General features: G+C 37.6%; 1 protein-coding gene across 1 annotated transcript in view; it reads right to left on the bottom strand.

The window, feature by feature from the left end:
• LOC127627726 (neural proliferation differentiation and control protein 1-like) overlaps nt 1-12,170 on the bottom strand; it is a 42,212-nt gene that overhangs the window by 13,299 nt on the left and 16,743 nt on the right. The window contains exon 2 of the mRNA XM_052104242.1: nt 8,098-8,256. Coding sequence (XP_051960202.1) covers nt 8,098-8,256 — 159 coding nt within the window. The remainder of the gene's footprint in view (nt 1-8,097; nt 8,257-12,170) is intronic.

Below are 12,170 nucleotides of genomic sequence, written 5' to 3' on the forward strand. Positions count from 1 at the left end.
TCATGTCATGTAGCCTACACTGTAGTACTAACAAATATACAACCATTAGTATAAATAGTATCATTCTAGTATAACATAATCATGTGTTCATGAGAACTTTTTCAATGTAACATATTATCATGTGGTCCTGAGAAACATTTAAATGTAACAGCATCATGTGCTCTTGTAAAAAGATTTTAGTTTAGCTAAAACACTTTGGTCCTGACATTCAACCACACAACCTTTTTCTGAGAATAATTTCATGTGAAGAACTTGAATAGCAGCAACTCGATTTATGAGTTGGTCAAACAACTAAAACAAACAACTGGAACGACTGCTTTGTACTAGAGATGCACCGATCGACCGGCCAGGGACCGAAATTAGCCGATTTTCCGCATGCTCGGCTCGGCCCGGACCGGTAACCGGCCGGTCAGCCTCACGTCTTACCGATTCCAAGCCGGTCCGTTTTGTTGCCAGCGGCGCAGGCAATAACGTCACAGCCGCATGTAAACATGTCATTGGCGTGGGAGATCTTCACTGTGTGAGTGAAGTATATATAAAGTTCGAAATGTGTAATAATTGTAAGGCCAAAGTAAACCGTGGGGGAACCACCACAATAACTTTCGGAACAACAAACCTAATTAGACACTTATAACACCATCACCCAGCTGAAAATGCCCATTTTAAAAAAGAAGCTAAAAAGTGAAAGCGGCTAAAGCTAGCCAGAGCTCAGAGCCAGCCACAAGTCAGCAGCCTCTCCTATCATTCCTTGGAATGAGCAGCGAAAAGACCAAAGCAATTACGAGGAAAATTATGTAATTCATGGCCCTGGATGACCAGCTGTTCTCCATAGTTGAGGACAAAGGGTTCAGAAATCTGATAAATTTCCTCGATACAGAGTATGAGGTACTTAACGACGTCGCGTTGCCCGAGTTGTTTAATCTTGTGTCATGTCACACACGCAGCCTGTTATCTGTCAACATTTGGGTACACAAATCCGGGAGAGGGGAAGGGGGGTGCTGGATGGCAGAGGCAGGCTAAATACATAGAAATTGTGCCGTTGTGATTTAACGTAATTTTTCCCACCATGTCCGATATTAAAATCAGTGCGACACACATTACAAAAGGCGTGGGCATTGTCGATATGGCTTCGGGATATGAAATTCAATTCTTCCATCCAGCTGTTGTTAAAATTACATGTATATTTCGTTTTTTTCACCGGAGCACCAGCTGAGTCTTCTCCTCCCCTCTACCAGTGATGCTTGATTTAACATCCCGCGTCTACTGCCTGCGCAGATATCAACAGCGCAAATGGGATGTAGGTTGCCAGATTGTGGTCATGGCAACTGGACCACCTTGGAATAATATATTGATGTGATTATTCATATAACGTGGTTTGGGCCATACAAATTACGGGAGTTTTTTTGGGAGAAATAACAAAACGGGAGACTCCCGGGAAAAACGGGAGTGTTGACAGGTATGCAAGCCATTCCTGAAGCAGTGCTCTGTTTTACAACTGATATTTGTACATCTAACGTAAGTTGAGCGTATTGGACACTTCAGTTTTTCAGATCGTTGGAATTGTTTTGTTAGACGAGTAATAAAGAGAAAAATGTCCATTTATAAAAATAGTGGAAAATGACATCTGTTATATAAAGCAACTCATTTGCAGTTAATTGTTATTTCTACCTCTTTCTAGTCACAGAGCACTTTATTTTGAGAGTTGTTGAAGTGAGAGAAGATCCTGTAACTTAGTGCAGTTTGGGGGAAATTGTAATGTTTAATAATTTATTTTATTATGAAAATAATATTTAGCATTGAAGCAAGGTAGATTTTGTTTGTATATGTGGTCAATAATAGTTCTTAGAAAGAAAATCGGAAAAAAATCGGTATCGGCAGGTCACACTTGCAAAAAAATCGGAAATCGAGATCGGCCAAGAAAATTGCAATCGGTGCATCTCTACTTTGTACCAATCACGTTTTCCCCCAACTGTAACTCATTCATGAGCGTTTTTTATGTTTTGCCCATATGTCAGGTAAAATGCAGAAATGTCTAGCAGAGGAGGTGACATTTCTGCAAGGTTTACGCAATTTGTTCAAGAAGTGTTTAAGGCAAATATCAAGTTATATTGAAATGAGCAAGAGTTATAGTGCATGTCCCTCCTTCATAAGTCTGTTTCTCATTACCGAAACATTGAGTATCTCCACCGCAACAGGCCTTCAATTGTTGCGGTGAATGATAATGGTGTTGCGGAGGATGAGCGACCTTAAACATTCTTGCTAACCGTGGAAGCTAAATGAGGGTTAGCTAAACTTTCCCTCTCTTTTTATATTTAGACCATAATGGGGTATTATAGTAATTAAAAAATTAAAACGGCAACATTTTTTAAAACTTCACAAACTCATGTTTCAGTAATGAGAACTAAAAAGTTGTGTAGGTACTATGACAAACAAAATTTTAACTTTTATTTGGAGAGAAAAAATAAGAACTGCTTACCTGGTAGCAATCTTGAGTGTCACAGTCAATTATGTCCCTTCCAACAAAATTTCTTGAAAATGTTAGTTCCTTGAGGACTTAAACAATGATTGAAAATTGTTGCGGAGGATGAGAAAATTAGTCTTGGACACATTTATATTCCTTATTATTGTCACTACATTTACCAATGATCACCAAATACCACATGTTTCTTTACTGTAAATGTTTATAGTATAACATGCACTGAAGCTTTTTATTATTTAATTATAAATATTTCCATCTCAAAGAACACAAATCCAGTCATGGACACGTTGCGGTAATGAAAAATGTCCCCTTAAATGTGGAAAAAACAACAAAATTGGTATTTATGATGTCATTTGAAATCATGTGCAAAATAGTACATGAAGAGATGTTTATAACTGTTTCCTTCTTATTTTGATAGCATTTACATTTATCATCAAAATGTTTCATGACACCTCATATGTCTAATTTTGCGAGAATCACCCACCTACGTTCTGTTCTATTTGTGACGCAGTGTTTAGAAAGAAAATGTTCAGTCTGAGCGGACCCAAAATATGGTTTAGAAGGTTAGACAAGTAGTTCTGCAATTCATTTGTATACTATTATGGTAAATTACTCAAAAGAATATAAAATCATGATTATGCACATTATTTTCTGTTATAAAATATGTGCGAAATTAAAAAAGGAGGAAGGAAGAATAATATTTTATACAAGCTTATATTACATTGCCCATCTTATTTCACTCTACCATATCCAAACTTCATTCGTGGTGCTTGCTGAAGCAAGCATCACTATTACTATTGCTCATTTTAGGAATTTGAAAAACCCTGAAAAAACCTAGGAAAAGGCTTTTAAAACCTGTTGGATTTACCAGTATTCTGCAGAAATTGCTCACACAAATAGACAAACAAAGTCTGCTTAAACAACACAAAAATAATATATAATGATAAAATTAACCAACCAGATACAAAAGCTTTGGTAGGCATCAAAAACCCCAATATTCCTCCAGCTATTTTGGAAAAAGTCATTATGGAATCTTAATTTACATCCCTTTTAATGCCGATACAAATATGGGGCATATCTTTAGAAAAACAGTGCCTCCTATATCACTGGTATACCTGTTGTGAATAGTGGTACCTTTATTGAGCAACAATATTCAGGACCAACACATGCTAGTTAACTTGAGATTTGGACATGATTATGCTGCCATCTAGTGGTGACTTTGCTACGCGCATCGTGGAGTGAATGTATTTTTTCATCTGTTTTTGGCAAACAATAAAGTGCTAATATCAACACTCCAACACAACAAAACAGCCAGAATCTGTGTGATTCACAGACACATATGTAAGCTAGCTATAACCTCTAAATACTACCTTCAGACCATTTCAGTCATTATGATGATGCATCCAGTAATGTTAGTGTTTAATTTGGGCAGGTGATTGACTGATGTCTTGGTCTCTGACATCTCTCTCACACATCCAATCAGTGATGTGAGAATGAGACTGCTGACCTAGAAAGATGGATGATGATTAGTCGGAGGCCCTCCGGTTTAACTGACGACTTAACTACACCACCCAACCTCTTTCCAGCCCTCAAACCATCTGACCCAAATTCAAAGGATGGAAAATTCGGGCTCGGATTTCAAGAGCATTACCATGTTAAAATAATCTATACAAACTGACTTGGGGAAAAAAAAAAATTATTAATTTGTCTGTTCTCAGTTTTCAGTCAAGTCAGTTTACTGTCATTTTCACTAGCTTCATAAAATAGTTGACCCTTGACTTAATGTATGCCAGTGTGATTTCATTATGTTTGCTTGTTTACAAGAGCAATAGCAAATACACTATATGATATAAGCAAAAATGTACCTTTGAATTCACAAAATATATACTAATTTATGAGGGTTTTAAACTAGGAGTTTTAAACCAACATACACAATCTCTGCTAAAGGAAACACACATTTGTGCAAATTGGACTTTTGTCTCCAAATAGTTACTGAGATATAGCCCTTGAGACAACTTTCTTGTGTGAATACTAGCCCCGGTCTTCCCTTAAATGGATACGGTCAACACCTGACACACATTACAAGTTAACAAAGAATGAAATGGCCTACAAGAGAATGGGAATTTAGATATGATATATAAGGCAATTTCACAGAGAAAAATATAGCCTATACAAACAATACTGACAATTTATAATTACAGGCTACATAAAAGCAATGTATTGTGCAAAAGATGAACAGGTTAAGCAGCAGGTTATTTCTTAGTGTACAGTCAATGTTGTTCACTCATAACTGTAATGCAAAGAGACTCAAGGTACAGGAATGTTTGCTCAGCAAACTCTTTATCAGTAAGTTCCACCATAGTCTAACATACACTATCACTCTGATAGCGCTCTATGAAGCTTCCTTTAAAGGAATAGTTTAACAATTTTTTTTTTTAATTGTCATTATTTACTCACCCCGTGATGTTCAAAAGCCACATGACAGTCTTTATGTTGAACACAAAATGAGATGTTAAATGGGATGTTAGCCTGTCAACATTTACTTTCATCGCATCTTTTTTCCTTACAATGAATGTAAATGGGGACTTAAGGCCAAAGTATACTTAGATTGTCTGCGTTTCTGATCGTAACATGCACAGTATGTGTGATGCAAAATTCGTCCTCAGTACAGTCTGTGCGGACTGTCTGCCTGCAGCCCAGATTCTCGACATGGGAACATTCCTCATCTATGTACTTTGTCGGCACATGTGCCAGACGTTGACTGTACTTAAAGAATATCACAAAGCAGTTGTAGTGCACATGCATCGAATGCTTCCCATTAATTGACCAGACTTTTTACACTTTTTCTCAGTTTAATTAATTTCAAAGTTGCCTCTCAAAAATATTGCTCTCAAAGTGCACCAGATGGAAGTATTTCACTTTAACTTCAAAATGTACAACATTTTCTTTCGGGAGCGCATGCCCCCGAACCCCCCTAGAGGATCGGAGGTCCACCCCCCCATAGTCTCACAAAATACTGTGGGAATCACTGGAATATACTTTGAAAGGCAACGTGATCGACCAGGCACGATCTGTTACGGAACGCAGGAAAACTAACATTCTGGCATTAATATGGGGCATTTTACTCATTGTATCTTTGGAAAAAGTGTTTGTCATATGACTGGTTTATGTGTATGAAATATTTGTACCAATAAAGAGCAGTGTTATTTAGGACCAATACATGTCAGTTAGCATGACATTTGGAAGTGATTATGCTGCCACCTAGTGGTAAATTTGCCAAGTGCATCGGACCGTGAATTTATAATTTTTCATCTGATTTTGACATAATCGAGTGCTGATATCAGAAAACACTGCAAAGACACATCAAAATAGACAGAATCTAAAAAAGTACACTGATTATGTGCAATTTACAGACATGCGTAAGCCATCTATAACCGGGCCTTGAGGCTAACATTCTGCCTAACATTTCCAATATTGACTTTCTTAGGTAAAGCTATCTATCTGGCTAACATAGTTACGTAGTAACTATGTTACGTGTTACGTAGTACATAGTAATGTTTTCCTTTTGAAGCAAGAAAGAGAATTATTCAAAGCTGTTTCCTATCAGTATTGGATTACGGTGATGTGATTTATATGCATGCAGGTTCATCGTCGCTAAAAAGATTGGATTGTGTTTACCATGCTGCCTTACGCTTTGTGACGAGTGCCTCCTCACGCACTCATCATTGTACTTTATATGAATTGGTGGGTTGGACTTCTTTGTTTCAAAGGAGAAAAATACACATGTTGATGTTTATTGCTAAGGCATTGTTAGGCAAATTACCAATTTATATCTGTCGTCTATTATCTTATTGTATTTGTAATTATAGCACTAGATCTAGTGCAAAACTGCTTTTAAAGGTTCCTAGAGTACGTTCAGAGCTTGGTAAAACTGCCTTTTCTTCCTATGCCCCTGGTTATGGAATGAGCTGCAGAGTATAATAATGATACAAACTCTCCCCTCTTTAAACGGTTTTAAAAATCTTTTATTGACCAATTTAAAGGAAACGTGTGCATGTTTTGTAAAGTAACTTTTGTTGCCATTTTATGAGTGCTGGGTTACATTCTATGTACGATTTTTTGTTTGTATTGTATATGTGAAACTTTTTGTGCTGCCATTTTGGCCAGGACTCCCTGGAAGAAGAGATTTTTATCTCAATGGGACTATCCTGGTAAAATAAAGGATAATAACATAGATGAGGTTTTGTCGAACCTAAGAAAATGATTTGTGACAGTCTTGGTGGGATCAGTTAGTATGGGTTGAAAATGATAAAACATATCAAAAAGTATGGCATCATTTTAAGCAAAAAATGTGCGGATGAATTTATAGCGGTCATGGAGTAACATCATAATTGTACATTTTTCCAGCTATTATTGAAAATTTTAAAAATAAGAAATTATTTGCTGCATTTGTGTGTGTGTGTGGAGGGGGGGTGGGGTTCAAACCATCTGTACATTTTGAGGGGGTTAATGGAACTGAAAGGGGACCTGTAAAAGTGTGTTCAGTCCAGCCTGACTGAAGACTGATTGCATACCACTGGGTCTTTAGTGTGTGTGTGTGTGTGGGGGGATGTTTAATAAAATATATAAATAAAAATCTAAATGATCAGTTTAAATTAGCCATCAAGGTGTCAGAAAAAAATATTGGCAGGGCAGGAACAAAACTGAATTGCTTTTTTAAAGGGACAGTTCCCCCAAAAATGAAAACCACTCAGTTTACTCACCCTCATATGACTTAATTCCATCTGTGGAAAACCGAGATTTAAGGCAGAATGACAGCCTCAGTCATCATTCACTTTCTGGTATGACAAAAAAAGTCGCAATGAAAGTAAATGGTGACTGAGGCTGTCATTCTGCATAACGTCTCCTTTTGTTTTCCACAGAAGAAAGTCATATTGATTTCAAACAACAAGAGAGTGAGTAAATGATGACAATTTAAATTTTTGGGTGAACTATCCCTTTAATAGCCACAACAATGTGGCTTTGAAACAAAACAAAAAAAACAATATAGCACTATTGCAATGGATTAGACAAGATTGATTCCTATTGCTAGGGCAGTGCTCACATGGAATTAAATTAAACCCAAGGATGCATAAACAAACAGACACGAGCATGCTTACACTCCAACTGATTAAATTCAGTCATGTGCCTTTTCCACATGAGGGGAGAGAGACAGATGAGTGCAGAAGAAAGAGCCAGCTGACCGAAGGATTTACGTCTAGGCCATCGCCATCAGTATCATGTCCTCTTTCATGATGGCATTAGTTACTGGCAGAAGTCCAGACAGAGCACTGTTAATGAACGCACAGCATTGCCTACAAAAACAGCCACGTTTCGCCTGACTCACAGTATGCCGATGCACGAGAACCAAAGCACAGCGCCAAGCCAGACAATAGATGCGAAATAAAATGTGACACTGCACCCAGACCGATTATCACTCATAATGCTTATTTATACAATGCCATGGCATCAACGTGATTGTGTGGGTATCATCTGTGAATCTGAGTTTTGGTTTCAGGAGCATCTGTGTGTGGGTCTTTTGTTGAACTTGATAAAGTGGGCATAAAAAGTCTTCATACCGTGGAGGTGGTGTTGGGGATGGTGTCTCCTATGGGCAACACAATGTCCCACTTCATCTTCCTCCAATGGGGAGAGGCAAGGGCCACATTGGGAGGAGCCAGGCTTGCAGAAGTGCCGCCCCATTCGAGCACAGTCTATGTGGTTGGGGCACTTGTTTACTAGGGGAAAAAAAGAAATGAAACTGTTAAAAGAATAAAAGAGAGAGCAGGATTTGAAGATATACTCAAAAACTTTAGAAAGCATCTATCAGTATACGAGGGATTCAAACCTCCAACCTGAAACACTGTTCATACAAGTAAACGTACACAGACACGAGGACTTAACCAATGCGTTGCCAACGCGAGGTCGGTTGAAGGCGAGTTCTCGTGTTACTGTGGCAGTAACAACCTCAGTGCTCAAGGGGCGATAGTGTTACCTTCAAAAGTAAGTCCCATTACACTGCATATGCTATTATTCAGGTAAGATGCTATAAATATATCGACTTTAACTCGCTTGGCAATATTCTCGTCAAACAGTTGCTTCACCTTGATAATGGTTGACATGAAAGAGAAAACTCACCGTAGATGCGGTCAGTTCACATTAATGTAGGCTTTAGCGCCCCTTGTGGCGATGTTGAGAAAGCAAATGCGGTTTGACACAGTCTGAACTGCAACAACGCACAAAATCGATCTTGCATGGCTAGAAGCATCTAATTTCAGGTACGTGAATATGTCTCACCCTGAAGTATTAAACTTTGTTGCACAACTTGTCCCTCACCATTTGGTTGTTAAAGAGATGTGCTACTTAGTTTCCATGCAGACTTACGATTTTCACCGGGTGGATGAATAAAACCCACTAGTGCCTGTGAACAAGCACCTGGCAACAATCCAGAACACCTTCGCAACCATATAGCAAAGCACTAAAAATACTAAAAAAACACCTTAGCTACAACATAGCAACCATCGACAACACTTTAGTGTCATAGTGGTGAGTTCTGCACTGCGAGCTGCACTCACATTTTCTTCAGAGAATGTAAAAATGTATCTACATGACTGCATCTAACCATCCTTAAAGCATAAATTGTCACATGTAATTACACGTTAGGAACAATGTGTTTGAATGTTGATGTGCCTTTAAATCATTATGCATTAGTTCACCAGGTGTTAATGGCTGCTGAAGGAAATGTTGTTCCTAAAAGTGTTATTAAAATGCATCATTTCCACTGAAGCCCCACCTGCATTCACTTACCCATGATGGTTGTGTTATTGGTGTTGTTGTTTCTGCAGGTATAGACTATCAGTGTGTGCTTTTGGACATTTATAATAATGTTTATTTTTTTAGAATTATGATGCAGATGCAAACTACACATTAAGGAGAAAACAACAACAAAAAAAAATGTCTTGGTCAACCTGGTCTCAACCTACATTTTTGCAACATAATTTTTACATGGCTCATTGTAGGTATCATGGCAGTTCCCTGTTAAAATGAACACTAGAGGTGCTACAACAAGCTCAACTGACATATCTTTGCACTTGGGATGCAGGAGTCAAAAATGCCATCAAAGCACAACAAAATTACATGGTTGCATTTTTCATTTCACATTTGCCTTTTATGACACCATTGGTTAGGGTTAGGTTTAAGTATATATATATATATAGCAAGTAAAAACATATTTTGCCTCAGAAATGCCTCAATATGTGTAATGAACCATGTAATATCATTTTGCAAAAATGTTGCCATGCCACAGTCATATATTTCTTATTAGATCACACTGTTCTTAGTATCAAATGTACAGAAAAAAGTAATATAATTTACAACATATCTAAAATGCCTCTTCAAAATTTAAGCAACGTGCTGGTTGAATACAAGTTAAGCTCTGTGACTTCTTGACATGCTGTCGAACACCACAGAACACTGTAGTAAAAATATATATATAAATAAATAAATAAATCATGTTCACAGTAATGCACTTACAATAAAAGCCTATGGGGAAAGGCAATGCCCTGGAATAAATGTTAAAACACAAACTATTTTAGAGATATAGCCACAAATCCAAAAATGATGCATGTTAACATGATAAAGTAATAAAAATCACTTACTAACCTATCTAAATAAATATATATAACCTATAGTTTCATTGTATGTTTTAACTACTGTCATGAGTCATGACAAATTAAAGCCGGTAAATACGTAACATTCGCACAATACATGCAAGGATACCAGAAGGGACCATGATGTAAAAAACACGTCATAGATACGGTCAATAGAGCTAAACCTGCATTGAACATTCCTTGAAGCCCAAAGATATCCTTCTTTTTCAAGAAATGATGATTGAATTACCTAATGACATCAGTGCTGAACAATTCAATGTGCCTCATTTCCATGAATGACTCTCAGTTGCTTGAGTAAATCAGTGGATCATTATTAAAAAATATCTGCAATTTGGGGTTCATCTGGGTTTGATCATGCCATTGAGTCCATATTCATAATCACTATGTGTATCTCTCTTATATTTAATTTTCTCCTATGTAGTTCTCTCAGCATCTTTTGTAAATCCCTCAATTTTCATTCTAATTCTCTCAGTGGGGGAGCTCGGCTCTCAGTGGAGGGTAGAGAAGGAAATTGGGTCAGCAGCATGTTTGTGCGTGTGCTGTGACAGCGCTTATGGATCATACCAGGTAATTCATTGTGAATGAAGCCAGATCAGGACACAAACTACAGGGGGTGGTGGGGGGCATTCAGGTGTGAGATATACAACGATGGGGAATGGTTCAGGTTTAATATGTTAAGCTCAACTAACAGCATTTCTGGCTTAAAGTTTATTACCACAAAAAATTATTTTGAAATTATTTAAAAAAAGAACACATTAATTCAGTGTGATTAATTTATATATATATATATATATATATATATATATATATATATATATATATATATATATATATATATATATATATATATAAATAAAGAAAAACACAAATGTATGCAATTATTCAAGTCCCCTGAACGTAATAAGGAATATTTCTACCATCTGAACAATTCAAGCTTGAAGTACCACTTTCTTTCTCTAGGGGGCAGTAAATGTCTCGCTGTATAGACCAACAAATTAATAAGAACGCAAATGTATTTCTGGATCCTTTCAACAAAGTCTTTTTCAAGGGAAGTCAGTCCACTCAGCGATCATTTTTGGAATGCACTTGGACAGTTTAGATTAGACAGATTAAATGCTTGTTTTCTATGTAAACAAGCGTCATGGCAGTACAGATTCCATTACTTGAATAGAGAAATCGGTTGGTCAAGATTACGATAAAAGAACATTATTTCAAATAAACAGTAAAATTGTACTGGTCTGAGGCACGTGTGGTGCCGGCTTCACTCGAGTGGCCCGACTGCGGTACGTGCTCCAATCCCCGGCATTGCATCTAACTTGCACCTGGGGCTGCGGGTCCGGTGATGCATCTAACTCGCAATAGGCCCTCACGCCCCATTCCTGGAACCCTGAAGATGCCAGTAGGTAGAGACCAGACTCCCGAGGAGAGGTGCTCTGTGTTTAAAGGCAGTGGTGATGAGGCTGAAATTTTTTTGTTGACAGTTCCAATTTCTTCCATTAATTTGAATAGAATTGGCCGGTCTCTGCTAAATGGTCTGTTTTGACAAGCAGGAAATGTTCATGGAATATTCGTCACTTGACGTCACCAATGAACGGTCTTTAAAATGGTTTATAGGCATCACGTAGCTTATACAGGGAACAAACCAGCACAATTGCCGACAGCAGTCAGCAAAAGATGAGAACACGTTCTTGCGTTCAAAAATAGCTTGATGGTGTGCAAATCCGAATGCAGGGATCTCAAGACCCGTTTTTCTAAGTTTCAAACTACATTAAACGTGCTACAGTGAACTGAAAACATTCTGTTTATGATGCAATGAAACCAAAGTAAGAAGATCAAAAAGCATTCGTCTGATGCAGGTGTACTGTACATTTATACGTCCTTAGACAATCCCTTCTAATCAGGGGCATAGGAACCATTATAACAAAGGGAGACATGTCCACCTCGCTTTTAAAATAACAAAGAAATGTAAAGAAATTCATCAT

The sequence above is a fragment of the Xyrauchen texanus genome, chromosome 34 (genome assembly GCF_025860055.1).
Source record: "Xyrauchen texanus isolate HMW12.3.18 chromosome 34, RBS_HiC_50CHRs, whole genome shotgun sequence".
NCBI classification, from domain to species: Eukaryota; Metazoa; Chordata; class Actinopteri; order Cypriniformes; family Catostomidae; genus Xyrauchen; species Xyrauchen texanus.